The 15,729-nt window shown below is 39.9% G+C and overlaps 1 protein-coding gene across 1 annotated transcript; it reads left to right on the top strand.

Moving 5' to 3' along the window:
- The first annotated feature begins 12,068 nt into the window (after positions 1-12,068).
- Positions 12,069-15,338, top strand: slc35g2b (solute carrier family 35 member G2b). The gene is given in 3 exon segments (XM_054623244.1): positions 12,069-12,390; positions 13,630-13,750; positions 13,753-15,338. Coding segments are annotated over 2 exon segments (1,248 nt in total). The 5' UTR covers positions 12,069-12,390; positions 13,630-13,656; the 3' UTR covers positions 14,907-15,338.
- Positions 15,339-15,729: the final 391 nt, after the last annotated feature.

The raw sequence follows: 15,729 nt of genomic DNA, 5'->3' as shown, positions 1-15,729 counted from the left end.
CACACACACACACACACACACACACACACACACTCTCCCTCCATTTATTTATTTTATTACATTTTTTAAATAAGCTAAACAGAAAACTATGGCAAAACACACAATTATAGAAAAAGGATGTACAGAGAGGAAAATGTGACAATTGTCAGAAAAATACAGTGGCTTGTTGTTGAAAGCACATTACAGCAGCATGACCTGATTACAAATCCACTGTGCGTCTACCCTGTTCAGTATCTGGCATGTCTTATCCTCTGCTGAGCCTCATTTTTGTATTCTGTGGAGTCCCAGAAATAGCATATCACATCTTTCAGTCTCCTCTGCAGTCTGCCAGGCTGCATGTTGACAGCTGCCTGCTTGGTCGAATGGGACCCCCCCCAGGCCAGACCCACAGAGAGGAAAACAAGTGGCAAAATAAAAGACCGAGAAACAGGATGATAACAGTTGGTAGGGCGTAGATCTGTCTCAATTTATCATGTGCTCAGGTCGCTTCGTGATAGCAAGAGGAAGAGTGCCAGAAATGAGGGCAGGCACTACTTCAAAAACCTCTTTAGTAACACTTCTTTGTGTTGTTAGTCGGTATGAAGAGGAATGTCTCTGCCAAAGGAAGAATCCTCACTAATGAGGCCATTTCGGGATGAAGTGGGGGATAAATCAACAAATCCCTCCCAAATAGCAAGCACTAGCTGGCTCAAACAATAACTTCAGTAACAGTGTCTCCCCTAAAGTAGGATTTCCTACTGTCAGTTACTATGTTTACATGCACCAAATATTCTGTTTTTTTACCATATTTAGAAAAAATACAATATACCTAATAAGGCTAATAAAAAGAATGTTCCACTTAAATTCCTGTTTAAATGCAGCCGTGCATTTTCCAATTAACGTAAAATGACCCCATGCTGCATCCTCATCTTCGGGGCCATTGAATCCTAAGTTAGCGGCGATCTCAGATGTGTTTGACAGGGGTCTATGCTCTAACATGTCGTTTATCAGGGCACCATATTAAAAAGTAGAACAGCAGGTGCCATTTTGCTTCTTTGCGTCAAATACGTTGTAGTTTTCCACCGGTGGTGGACTTGTTCAACTGTGCAAATACAGCCTCCCTCTTTTATTCCTCCAACCACCTTCGTGAAAAGGCCGGAGTCGCGATAATTGCGCATATCCAAAAACCTGCTGATATCCAGGTCCTTCATACTGCTTAAAAGTAGGTGTGTATCTCCTTCCAACCAGAAATGTGTCCTTTCCTTTTGGGCATGCATCTCTACTCTACTTTGCAAACTATTGGCTAGTTGGTTTGTGTATAACGCACAGAGCTGTTCGTAAACAGGAAAGAGGCCATGTGTCGCAAAGTGTCATAAAAAACCCTATCGAGACACATATTCCGAGTGTGCTGTATACATGTTCAAAGAATGCTCCTAGAAACCTGAATAATATTGGCATATGTGTTATTTGGAAAATGCTCCATTTGGAATAAGACAGGTTTACATGAGCCATGTCAAATTCAAAATGTTGTCATATTTTGAATAATAGTGGTATGCTAGTGTGCATGTAAATGTAGTCAGTGTGAAAGACCTTTAAGTTCTTCTGTCAGTGCATCCATGCATATATAAAAATCACTTTCCCAGTGATAACGGTGTCAGGCAGATAATACTCCAGCCATGATTCCATGTGAGTAGAGTTTGGCATCATCAGTGCATGATAATTGGGTAATGTAGATGGTAAGATACTTGCTAAGGTATTGTCAAATAGGCTGGACATCAGACTCCCCATCATTATACACCTAGACCAGGTAGACTTTATCAAGGGCCTATCATTTGCTGATGAGGGGCTTCTGTATGTACAATGCAGCACAAAACAGGAATTTCCCCAATTACTTTTGTGATCGCCCTTGAACCTCTGGGTATTGCAATACAAAACAACTTTCATATTAAAGGTGTGTTAGTGGGTCAGCAGGACCATTAAACCTTTTGTCATTGTGCCTATTGCACACGGTCAGCAAGCCTCCCTCTGTAATGAGTGCAACCTCCCTCCATGTGATATCAGCCATCTCCTCATGGTCCATCTGTTCTCACAAAGGAGGTGTACGAGGTTGTTTTGTGTACCAGAGCTGACCAGCCCCTTCTGGTAACAAGGCATTAAAGATAATGGCCACCGGGAGAGGTAGGCCGTCAATAACCACCGTGGCTTGCACTGCTGGTCGATGAGGTTTTTCTGCTGGCTCTGAGGCAGAGGCGTGGGAACAATAACAAGTACAGTGTGCTGTGGTGGCCCTGCAGTGACTCGTAGTAAGCCTGAGGGGGGGGAGGAGGCATTACTGGAGGGCTCCAAAGTCAATTTATTCAGATTCTTAATAAAGTATTTTCTGTGGCAATATACTGAAACTTTCTCGACCAAATTAATTGGAATGTGTGCATGAAACCCCTGCTATTATGTAGTTCTTTACTCAGTGTGATTTATGTCCTTCTTCTCATGACATTATTCGCTAATTAAAATGCACCCGAGGACAGGGCTTTTATATTCTGTTTCGGCTTGACATATCGATGACATTTCTGGCTGTATTTTATTAAGTATGTTTAGCTATCAGCCTCCCTGACAAAACTAATGTCACACGTTTTTGCCCTGCCTGATTGAAACACTGCTCTTTACACACCAGCTCTGTTATCTCGCATCCTTTTCCTCTTCTCACTCTCATTATCTGATTCTTGTCAACCTTTTCAGCACAAATGCAAACTTTGTTTAGAGACAGGTTTTATGTCATGGCAACCGTGTTTGCGGAGATAATTGTAATGGGTTGACCTGACTGCTTAAATCAATATTCTGTGCTATCTGGTGACAAGGAGTGTTTGAAGAAAATGTTCCCTTCGACTAAAATCAAAACATAGTGCCCCAGCTCATGGTCTAATACACTGAGAGTACACATGTTGATGGGTATTTCAAGGAGCCACTCCGAGGGCGTAATGGAAAATTCAGGCAGTCTTGCTAAATTTAAAAGCTTAATCGAAAAATACATGCAGTCAGGTTTAATCAAGAAAGGCATACTACAGCCCCCTCTATTTTTTTATTGTCAGCAAATCCCATGAAAAATAGTATTCATTTGTTTCTCTGTACTTTCTCACTTCGCTACCCTGTCTGTGGCACTCAGCCCAGAGCCCATTCAGTCTTATAAAATTGTAAAAAATGTGTCACAAAATTATAGCTTTATTTTTGAAAAGCACAGTCATTTTCTGAAACGGCTGAGTACTATAGTCTTTAGTAAAAATGACTCAAATAGAGGTAAGTAGTGCTTTTATTTAGGATTTATTATTTCAGCTGTAAATTAATACACATTTTGTTCACTAGGAATCATTTACAGCAGCATGATGGTGTATGTGGGAATTAAACTACAGGTCCTTTGTTCATGGTAATGAAGGAAAATGTCTGCAACTGTGTGGCTCAATGTTGTATATTTAGCCCTGCTAAAAGGATGGCTCTAGGGATGGCAATGTTGGTGTCTCCCATGAGCTTTGTGATTAGCGCTAATTGTCAAACGTTTACATGCTAACATGCTAAACTGAGATGGTGAACAGCATGTTAGCATTATGGCAGAATTTTAGTCTTGTTAATAGCTTATGGACAACAATGGGACTATACTATCTCAGTGGGTTTTCTGCCATTTCCCGCACTGCATACCGTTTGTTATCTCTGTTATGTTTAAAAAATTAAGAAATGAACTACGTCAGGCTTTGGCTTCACAGGCAGAGCTTATTAATGGAATCAATCCATTGTTGGTTTTGGTCTTTTGATAGGATTTGTTGACAATGTGAAAAATGTAAAATATCACAAGACCTATTCTCTTAAATCAAACAGTTGCAAGAAATCAAGATTACGGTCTAACAAATAGCTTCATTGGCAATCCCATAAACTAGCTTGTCTTTTTTGTCTTCTCATTTTATGGAGCGGCAATATCGGTGACAGTACACCCACTGTTGAATAGGAGGATTTTGATTTAAGTCTCTGTTTCACTCAGTGCTCTAGTGAATCCATAATACCTCCAATAAATCACCTAACTCTCTGACCTTTTCACTCCCAGTACTCCATCTTAAAACACCACTGTTATGATGCAGATGATGATTAATTATATGTCAAATAATGGGTTGTGCTCCCTCAACAATCTGGCCCCGGATTTTGCTCTAGTTGCTGGTGTGTATCACATTGATGGGCCTGTGTTTAGGAAAGAAGTCATCACATGTCCTAACATCCTGCATATTTTCCCTCCTCCCTTCGATGTCCAATTGGAAACCCCCTCAGGGATTGATTATGATAAATGTATGATACTGGACAGCTTGTTTTGTGGCTGACTGGTGACTCCACAAAGGCGGTTGAAGGACACAATTTATTCTCAGTCAATCTGACTCCCATGTGCTGTTGTTTTGAGATTGATTTTATTCAGGCCCTCAGCGGTGGTGGTGTTATGGTGTATGCCTCAGTAGACTTCCCGTGAGACAACTGAGGTCTAAAGCAGAGTATCATATTGATCCATTTTCCTTTTTCATGGCTTTGTACAAAGACTATAGTATAGTGATACTACTGTTAACTTCCGACATCAAATATAACTAAGTTTACCCTGAACTGAAGGTATCACAACACAAAAAGGCAGCAAGAATACATGCAAAGTCAGTGTTGGCTGGCAGACTTTATCCCAGAAAGTAAATATTGAGTTATAAATTGAGTCATTTTTGGAATAAAGAATTCACCTCTTCGCCCAGAAAATTGAAACATAATAAGCGTCCAGTGAAACTGCATCATGTTCCTGCATTTCTCTCCCCGCTTCAACTGGAATAATATCCCTCAGGTGTCTGCGACCTTTGTAACTGACACATAAAGGCTGAACAAAAAGTTTATAATAGCATTCTCCAGTGATGTGCTAAATGTCATGCCTGGGCCCGAAATTATTTAACATGATCAATAAATTGAAAAGATATATTGTTAAAGGACTCAGGCGTCAGCATCATCTAATCATCGCTTACCTTTAGATGAAGCAATCAGACAGATCTGTTTCCTTTAAAACCACTTATCATAATGTCTGTGACTAAAGCACTGGCTGCTGTCTAGTGTGTGAAATGTTCTTGTCAAATGCACTTGCATATCATTCACATCAATATCACAGCTTTTTTTGTCAAGAAATCAAATGGATGTGAGACAGAACAACATGAGTAAGGGCGAAATGAACTGAGAGTTAATCATATTACAAAGATGTGATATGCCTTTGGTTGCAATCAGGCTGCAACTCATGATCATTTTTATTATCGATTAATCTGACAATGAATTTCTTGATAAATCGAATAAATGCTTTGGCTATAAAATGTCAGAATAAAGTGAAAAAATGCCCCAAACCTCAGTTAGATGTCCTGTCAGTTTGTTTTTTGCTTGTCAGTCTGAAAATCAGACAAAGACCAAAAGAAGAAAGATGGTGAAAAATGCCTTCACCATTAATCAATTATTAATTATTGTTTTTGTAATCTGTCAATCAACCAATCGATTAAATGAATCATCCTTAAGTTAAAAGCCATATGAATAATTCAGCACCTCAATTCCCCCTTTGGGAATAAATAAAGGCTCATCTTATCTTTTAAATTTGTAAATACATGAAAAGGAGAGTGTCACTGGGAGAATCAATGCTGTCACTTCAACATCAAAAATGAAAGGTTATCTTTGCAGTTAATGCTTGGCTTCAATTCCATGCAGAGAGGAAGCAAAAGATGGGAGACAAACATTCACCAATGAGGTTCCAGAGAATTTATTGTTTTGGGATTAGATTTCAAAATAGTTTGATTTTAGTTGTTAGTGTGTAATGAATAGAGAAATCCCTTCTTGAGCTAACTGCTGGCCTCATAATCAAAACTACTATTGATGAAGATGCATCTTGTGAACTTCAGGTGTGAGCTGCTGACTTACACCATCACACTACAGCCTTTGTAGCACAAAAAATCAGTGTTGTTATTGTTCTGTGTCTCTACAGCAACTAAAGCCTGCAGTGCTCTCACTCACACAGAGAGAGTGTGATTTATGCAGCCACTGTTTGGTTCATTTTACACCTCATAATATGACTGACATCCTCCGTGCTCTCCGTAACAGCATGATGGATGCATCCCGGCTTTAATACATGCCTTTTGTGGCTGCCGCTCCGAGATAACAATAAACACAACCCAGCTTCCTCTTGAGCTTACAGTCTTTATCTCTCTCTATCTAGCTCTGAACTATCCCAGAGAATAGACAGGACTTTCAATAATACAGCCACCATGGCAGCATGATGATCCATTTAGACATTTACATAATTGTAAATCTAATAAATTGTGCAGAACATTTTATTTGTGAATCAGATCAGAGGAGATGTAACGCTGTAGTTGGAGGACAGATGCAGAGAAAAAGGGCGTTCTCATCAGAGGAGATGTCTAGTCAGAAGCGTCGCATGCATTATAGAACAGCACACACACACTTACACACACAAAGACTACCGCCATCAGGCCTCGCAGGCTGCTCTGTGGCAAAAGTCGTAAGGGGTTGAGGCACAGGCTAATCAAAACCAGAAATGGCCAAGTCTCATTCTGATGTAAGGTTAAAGCGCCCGAAGCAAAACTGGATGTTTCTGTTCCAGATGGTCTTCATGATGTTATTCTAAGATAAAGAAGAAGAAGTTTTTTGTTTTTTTTAGCAAAGTAAATGTACAATCTTTCTTTCACTTGTTGTAGCCTTTCTGAATAGACTTTGTCTTATTTTTTTCGGCCTAAATAAGGGTCTCCAGAATAACGAAGCAGAAATATTCACTCTGTTGAACAGCCACAGAGGTTCTGCACACACGATTACTCACGCATATGCTTGACTTGACTTAACAATGTCTATCCGTGGTGAAAACTAAAGACATCTTATCCGCGTGTATACTCTCATATGAAGCGGTAGAGTTGAGCAAACATCACAGCTCGGTGTAAATCCAGGATTTCATAGCTCACCTGATAATGTCACTGAGTCTGAGACATTTCAGGATTTCAAAGTGAATGTGAGACGCTGCAAAAAGGTGTTGAAGAAAGTGTCCCACACCTGTCCTACAAAGTGTCACCTGTCAGATTCATTCCCACAATAATAGTGATGTGAAAGTTATACATTTAACTCTTGTTCACAAGTATGTCCTCTGCTCCCAGTGTGTTAAACTGTTTAACTGCATCTTTTGGATCCTTACGCATAATTCTTACCTTTTACCATTGAAACTTCTTTTGTCTGCTGAAATATCCCAGTATTTCCCTAACCACCATCCCACGCAACAACATTATCCCATACAATCCAATTGAATATGACTTTGCGGATATAAAATACATTTCAGGCACGTTCCTGATCCCTAAAACATTCCACTGTGTAATAAGGGTGACATGTGCACACGGATTAATAGCAATTTAGTATGTCAAAAACAGCTGTTTTCTTTCTTGCCTTTAATGGAAAATAGCATCAGATGGATGAAATGTGTCCAAATATTTCACACAGTTTATTTGGGGGCTTTGTTTTCCCAGGCATTATGAGTCTTTGTGTTTATGCAGCCAAACACACAATGCACACTTATTAAACAAACACACACATTAAATGACACATCTTACCCCAGGCCAATTATGCACAGAAAATAAATGAGACACATTTTAAACTTACCCATCTACTGCTCACACTCAATAATGCAAATCAAAGTCTGAAGCTATAAGCTCGCTGTCAGACATCTAAAAGTAATGTCAGACCGCTCTGCAATTCTCCAAAATGGTGCTCTGATTCGAAATTCCCTCAGAGAGAAATTATAAGCTTTACCCACTATTAAGTTATGAAGAGCTCTCAAAGGCACAGCAAAAAAATAAGGAGAAGGAAAATTAACAGCTGCCGGAGCTTCAGGATCCAATTATGTTCCACATCCGATGCTCTGAGCAGCTGATAATGTCACAACAAATTAAAGAATATGTGTTAAAATTCATCATCTGCGACAATGGGTACAAGTTTGATCAGGGGTGTGGAGCGGTTCTTAAAAAAGTAAAGAAAACTGCTTTCTCTCCACAGTCAATTTAGTATGATATTTTTGGTGTGAGATAAATAATTGCTCAGATTTATTGAGTATGAGGATTTTATTTTATTTTGAAGTGTGTCTTTTGATCTTCCAATTGGTATCTGCTTAGTGTACTTTGATTACACAAAGGCTCACACGTTGTGATACAGTAGCTATTGTAAGGACTGATGACGTTCATTTCCATCAATATTCCTCATAATTTTCTACTTCGTGTTATTACGATTCAGTTTAAACGTTTAATTACCTGTCTCTAATTCTGCAGTCCATGCCTTTTGGTCGGATGAGTACATAGTGTGGTGGGCATAGTTAACCAATACCTTTGGAGTTACTTGGTTAAATAAAATGTATTTGTTTCTCTGCACAATATCAAGACGGACTGAAATATCTCAACAGCTGTGTTGAGATAGACAATGTTTTATTACTGAACACCTGATCTTTGTGTTTACATTAATATGCTAAACTCAAGGCATCATACTAGCATCACATGGTATGTACTGTGATTATCATTACATGTTCATGATTAACGTGTGTGACCAGATACTTTGTTGCACCTTGTAAAAACTGACGGGAAACAATTGGTATTTGGTCAGGGTGGAAGAGAATATCTTAAAACCAGAGAGGAAGCTCCTCTTTACAAAAGTAGGAATGCTCCTCATCTCATACATTATTAAAAAGGCTCGATTTAGAACAAACTGCTGAGCCGGCCCATTCATGATTCATAGAGGAATGAGGCGCTATTTGGTTTTGGGCTCTGCAAATAGTAAACAACAGTGCAGCTAGCTTTCCAGCAGGGAGGAGCTATTTTGAGAGCAATGTCCGCAGCTAGCATCATGTTGGAAAAAGTTAGGCTTGGTCCTTGGCAGCTGGGACACCATTAACAGTGTGTTCTTGCAGACAAAGTGAAAAGTCTAACAGCCCCGAGCTTATCTGCAGAATATTTGATTCATTCAATGGCAACCCATAGGATTTATATTTAATTGCAATATATGTTTGTAGATATTAAGCACTGGTTCTGTTTATTAGTAAGGAAATTGTCCGGCATGCTTGATCTAATTAACTATGGCTGTAAAGTAGAACCAAATATGAACCACATCTATTCTCCCACTGCCCACACACAAATTGCCTATTCAAGCCACCATCTTCCATTTATTCCACTTTATTTTCTCCATGTCAGTGACAGCCTTCCTCTCACCTTCCCTACTCTCCAAATCCTTAAATTGCTGCATACGCCTGTCAGTCAGTGAACCAATAGAGGGGATGGTGGTTTGTCGTTTTCTGCTTTCCGGCCAATAACACTGAGCTATAACTGCTTAATCAATGTCAGATGGCCAAAGCCCGAGACGGTAGATAAAGGAGCCACATGTTCATCGTAAAAAAGCCTTTTAGAGGACAGGTTGGGAAAGCAAAAATACAGGCGATCAATAGAAAACACACCAAGGCTCCTATATTTTCTCGAATATGTGGTAAAAGAATTCCAATTTCAGTAGAAAAAAACCCATAGAAAGAAAATGAAGAAAAGAGTAAGAGAAATATGAGGTGGCAGTTGCATAGATTGGTGAGGAATTCTAGCTCCTTTGAGTAGGCTTTCACAAAAATGAAAATGCACTAAATTTAAACCTTACAAAAGTTCAAAGTAGAAGTTTCTGTGTAAAAAATAGTAAATCTTGGTCTTGCTTTTATTCTCATCTGTGCACAACCTCCTTGCAGTAGGTGAAAACGTTTTTGCAAATGACTTGAGATTTTCCACATTAACCACATGTAGTACAAGTGGAGTGTTGTTCCTGTGCATACTAAATCATTATCGTTATTTATGCTGGCTTTTTTTTGTCTTGAAATTTGCTTTGCAAAGAAGTTGCACCAAAACTTGCTCCCCTACAGGGCATAATAACAAACACGACTTGCAATCGGCAGTAATTAGCCATCATTATGTGCTCACATCTGCTTTAAATTGTCCTTGTTCACAAATGTAGTTGATGAGCTTGGGCAATTTTATAGTTATTAAAGCTACTTATATTACATATAAATTAATTCAATATACTATTGTTAATGAAGCATCTGCCAGCGGAGCCTCTGGTAAAGCTGCCTGACATAAAATTAGTTGTCAGAATTAAAGAAGCTTAAGGTGTTGCTATCTCTATGGAGATATTTAATAGAGCAGATTAATTCCTCTGTTAAGTAAGATAATAGCTTTTCACTTCATTGAATTCTTATGTTGTCATTAAGCACCCTCAATGGTAAAATGAAAGGAAACAATGCTACTGAGACCCAGTTTCATCGATGAGCCGTGAGGCTGTTTAGAGTTGATAGTGTTTCAATCGTCCCCTCAATTTAATACAGTGGAACAGGCACTGGATGTTTCAGCATCTACAGCTTTAGACACACCTAAGTAGTCAATTTGAACATCATGTGTTGTGGAAAAAATTAGATGTTAACCTATTGGTGAAGAAAACCAACAAATATTATAGAAAGGACTACAGCGGCTTGCAACCAATCAATCAATAAACTATTTTTAAAGAATTGTTTGACGTTTTGGGAAATATGTCTTCTTTCCAAAAGTTAAATGTGAATAGAATACCACTCTCATGGCTCAGCATTAGTTATGGAAATTAGCGTAGCTCAGCACAACAACTGGAACCTAATGAGATATGATGTGTTAATTGGTGAGCTTTTGTTGTGTTGGTAGGCAGATTTTTTAACCCCCAAACCATTTCGCAGGGGTTCCAGTCTTATGAACCATAAAGGATAAGCTTATCTTTTCTTCCTTTAATGTAACAGATTGGGACTCAATCTACAACATCACAGCACTCACAGCAATATATTTTGTGATTATGATAAACATGGATATATGTATTACTTTTAATAATTCATTAATGTTTTAATCATTCTGAATGGCAGATAAATATGATAAGCCCAAATAGTTATATGACAATAATTCTAAAAGTATCCATCCTCCGTATAAGCCAAATGTAGGTCCAGCATTTACTTTAACTGCAACGCTGACTATGCATTTGTTCATAAAATAATGAAAAAGTCATAACAATTATTGTACCTATACTGTAGTAGGTTAATAATGTCCATTTAAGTTCATATCCCCTGCCATCTGGTTGATTTGCTTTAAATAGCTTAATGTTAATGTTGACACAGAGTTAATTGCCACAACATCACAAATCACCTTCCTCAGTGCTCTGTGCCAGTGAAAGTCACAGTAATTCTACAGCTAGTGGCAGCATGATCTAAATTACCAGCCGAGGTTCCTGTTGCATTGCCCGGGGGGTAAACTTAACAATCTAATTTTAGTGCTTTTAACTTCCCCCATCTTGAAGTGACAATACATTTTTGGCCAGCCTGCCATCAACCCACACATATGCAACCTCCCCTTTCCTTTGAGGTTGCTCTACATCCACTAAATGGATCACTGTTTTTAGAAAGCGAATGGTTAAAAGATATCCCCCTAAAGACAGACATTGCTCTTGGCTGTTAGGAATAGGTAGTGAAATGAGCGCCGCACATAAGGGAGAACCAATCTTCTTGGAGCATATGAGAGGGACCCAGAGAGGATTATGGGATTCCTAATCACTTCAAGCTGCAAATAAAAATAAACATTCAACTTCAACCAGTTTATCTTCTATTTGCAGATGTTGGGCAAACAACATTTTTGCAAATAAGACTTTAAAATCAGCAACGTAGCAGGGGATACACCCTACCCTTTAAACATGATAATTACATATAGCATGTCATATAAAATGCAATAAAGCTGATACAGATGGAAAATGGGAGACAAAAGCTTTTTTTTCCCTTCGCCACAGTATGATAACTTCAAATTGGTAAATCAAATCTTCCTCCTAAAGTGGATAAGATTTAATCTTATGACCATGATGATGATGATGATGATGATGATGATGATGATGGTGACTGGCCGACGCACATCCCTTTTCCCTCTTGAGAGATGACGAATGAGCGGGTCTAGGTGGGAAGCCGTCTTGGGGAGGAGGATGAGGAGGAGAAGCCACAGTCTGTGACAGTGACAGTTTTGCTTCTCTCCCCGGCTTTTCCAATCCCACTTCAGCTTCATCCTCATCATCATCATCATCTTCATCATCGCCCTCAGCAACAGCCGCTTCAGCAGCAGCAGCAGAGGCAGAGGCAGCGTCCATCGACAGCGCGGAGGAACACATAAGCATCTTCAAGAGGCGCTCGACTCGAAGGGGAAGATGGGGAAATGGCAGTTGGCCAAATGTAAGGATCAAGAGATTAAAAAAGGTCTTCATTTATGATACAAACCAGGGTTTATGCGTCACTAGAAACTATTCAAACAACAAGAGGTAAGGCGATTTTGTGTTTTTTTTTTTTCTTACTGCACACTATGCAAGCGCCTCATAGGAGCGTTTGTAAAAATGTCCATTGATAACGATTTTTCATATTCTGGGTTGGACGCTCTTTGCAAGTTTTTACCGAAATTAAAATACATTTTAATGATGAACATGTCAAAATCTTGCATTTATCAAACTAAATTCTAATCATGATTTTTTTTTTCGTGGTTTCCTATCTCGAGTTTCTGAAAATAACATTTTATCAAGCCATCGTGAAATTGGCTATAAGTGCTCACAGCACTTGAGGTTTCTTTTCAGACTCACACATATGAAATGGTTTTTTTTTTTTTTATCATTATCCCTCGACCTAACATTATATTACAATCGTTTATTCGAATACATGAATAGATCAAGTTCTATTCATGTGTATTTCCAAAAGGAGGAGCAATTGCATGTAAGAGGAGAAAAGGCAAATAAGAGTATCTATCTGCCCCCTTGTGGTTCTATTCATGCTGTGTCTTCGGGAATTGACGAAATTAATGTAGTAGTTATAATAATATTGAAATATTTTAAGATTGTATTTGTTCCTGACACCTAAAAGATGGAAAATATATGTATATAGTTAGTTGATTTTATTTGGTAAACACTTGGTAATCTCAACAAATAAACAAAATCCTATTGCTTTTTTAAGGAAACATTCAAAATCTCTCATGACTGAAGAGACTATCCAAACTATACAGCCCCATTTAACCCTTTCACACAGTCCTCCTTCCAGGGTTTTTTCTTTTTTTATGGTTTGCAACTCCATTCATCTCATAAGTGGCCCACATTCATGTATCGTCTCCTCTGTGGTTGCCTGTTATGTAATTTCATCCCCATCAGACTACATCAGCCTCAGAGTGGTTGCTGCTTGGCTTATATGAGCTCACATGGGATATTTATAGAAGTAACACAACACAAGTGTAAGGCTGGGCAGAGTAAAAGGTAAGTGAGATAGGGGTGATACAGTGAGTGCGTTCTTTATCTGTGTGCATGCATGTGTGCGAATTTTGTGTTAGTGTGAGGGGTGGATGCTGAGAAAAGAAGTTATGAATAACATTTCTCTCAGTTTCAGAAAAGCTGTAATTTGACTGCATAGGGAAATCAAATCTAACAACAAGGCAAAATGTGTTTGATTATTATTTCCAACACATCCTCCTCCAAACAAGTCACATGCTTAAACATTGCAATGATTTGTGTGTCATTTTTCAGATTACCCCATCTGAAGCATAAGGAAACATGGATGTATCTTCATCCTCGCTGCAGTATGGATCAAAGAAGCGGGTAAAGATTCACCCAAACACAGTGACAGTGAAATATGCCACTCACTTCCCCAGCCTGGCGATGAAGGGTATGATGATGCACCCTCTTTTGAGGAGTTTGGCGCCTTCGCGGAGGCCAATGTGGGAAAGAGACTGGTGTCGGACAGCAAAGGTAGCAGGACTTTGTTTGGAACCATGGAGACCCAGCCCAAGCAGCCAAGTGTGCAAAAAGACAAGGGGGTTGGGGGCCAGCTGGCCAGCTTCGGAGAGGCCAATGTGTTGGCCTCCAGGGTGACCTGGATGGCCTTGTTTGGGGCAGCGGTGGCTCATGGGTGTGTGGCACTCATTACTCGTTTAGCAGCTGACCGCTCTAAGGTGCCCTCTCTCGAGCTTCTCTTCATCCGCTCCGTGATCCAGGTGCTGTCCATCCTGGTCGTCTTCTACTACCACGAGGCCCCTTTTGGCCCTAAGGGCTACCGGCTGCGTCTCTTCTTCTACGGTGTGTGCAATGTAATCTCCATCACCTGCGCCTACACCTCTTTTGCTATCGTACCACCCAGTAATGGCACCCTCATGTGGCGTGCCTCTACAACGGTCTTTAGTGCAATCCTGGCCTTCCTGCTGCTGGATGAGAGGCTGGGCTACACAGATGTGGTCACAGTGGTGGGAAGCGTGTTCGGTCTGTGCCTGGTCATGGTGCCGAATGTGGCGGACGAGGAGAAGTCCAGGCTGGGGTTTTGGAAGGAGGCCTTTGGCTACACAATGACAGTGGTGGCTGGCTTGACCGCGGCCCTCTCCATGATCGTCTATAGAGCCATAAAGGAGCGGGTCAGCATGTGGACGGCGCTCTTTACCTTCGGCTGGACGGGCACAGTGTGGGGTGCCTCCACCATGTTTGTCATGCAGGAGCCCATCATTCCTCTGGATGGGGAGACCTGGGGCTATTTAATCGGGATCTGCATCTGCTCAACTGTCGCGTTTCTCGGAGTCTACTACGCTCTTAACAAGTTTCATCCAGCCTTAGTTAGTACAGTGCAGCACTTAGAGATCGTGGTGGCCATGTTCCTCCAGCTTATTGTTCTGAGGATGATCCCGTCCGTCTACGACGTCATCGGAGGCCTGATCATCATGATCAGTGTGTTCACCCTGACGGGAGTCAAGCTGTACAGGGTGAGCAGGGCCATGCGGCAGGATTATCAAGAGATCCTAGACTCACCCATCAAATGAGTTTTGATATGTCGGTCTATTTGTTTACAATGTTGCTTGGTTGTGCAATTAAAAGAATGTCTGGATCTTCATCTGATGATTTTGTATTGCTGTGTTGTTGGAAGGGTGCCAGTTGTGTAACTTATGTCTTAATATTTGTGTGTGAAATAAAAGACAAATGTAACATGGTGACTATGTCCCACTGATAGTATTGCTTTTAATGTCAAATTGTGTGAAAAATCAAAATGTCAGCAAAAAACAATTACATTTTTGTGATTTATTTTGATCCAACATTTTGAACCATATTAAATCTGGTCTTGTGAGTGGCGGTGTAAGATGATCATTTTAATGATATGCACCTTATTTGGGTAATAACATCAACAAGGTGTGGTGTATCCCTCTATTGTCACACTGCCACAGTTATCACACTGTGTAAACGTCAGCCCAGAAATCATTCATACTACATACAAGAAATGAAAGAATAAAAAAAATACCATCCATGTTTCATAAAATAACTGGTATTGCTTTTCTTAGTCTAATCTGTTGCTTGGCAAGATGTGTAATTTCCTCAAACAAAATGCTATTATAGCATATGAACAGGGGAGGATATATATATATATATCGTTTATGGAAGATCAAACCTTATGTTGTGCACAAGTTTTACCTTTCAGTGCTTCTTTCTGCCTCTCACATAATATCCTGGCACCAGCAGCTGCTTGATATTCAACACTAGTGATTACATCCCTGGGCGCTGCTTCTGTTTACTTGCAGACTCATATCAAACTAATGCCAAGAGGCAGGTGCACCGTATTGAATTAGTACCCTTTAATGACATGAGGCCATC

Source organism: Anoplopoma fimbria, chromosome 21 (assembly GCF_027596085.1).
Source record: "Anoplopoma fimbria isolate UVic2021 breed Golden Eagle Sablefish chromosome 21, Afim_UVic_2022, whole genome shotgun sequence".
NCBI lineage: Eukaryota > Metazoa > Chordata > Actinopteri > Perciformes > Anoplopomatidae > Anoplopoma > Anoplopoma fimbria.
Note: the sequence above shows the minus strand (reverse complement) of the source record. Positions and strands in the feature narration are given on the sequence as shown.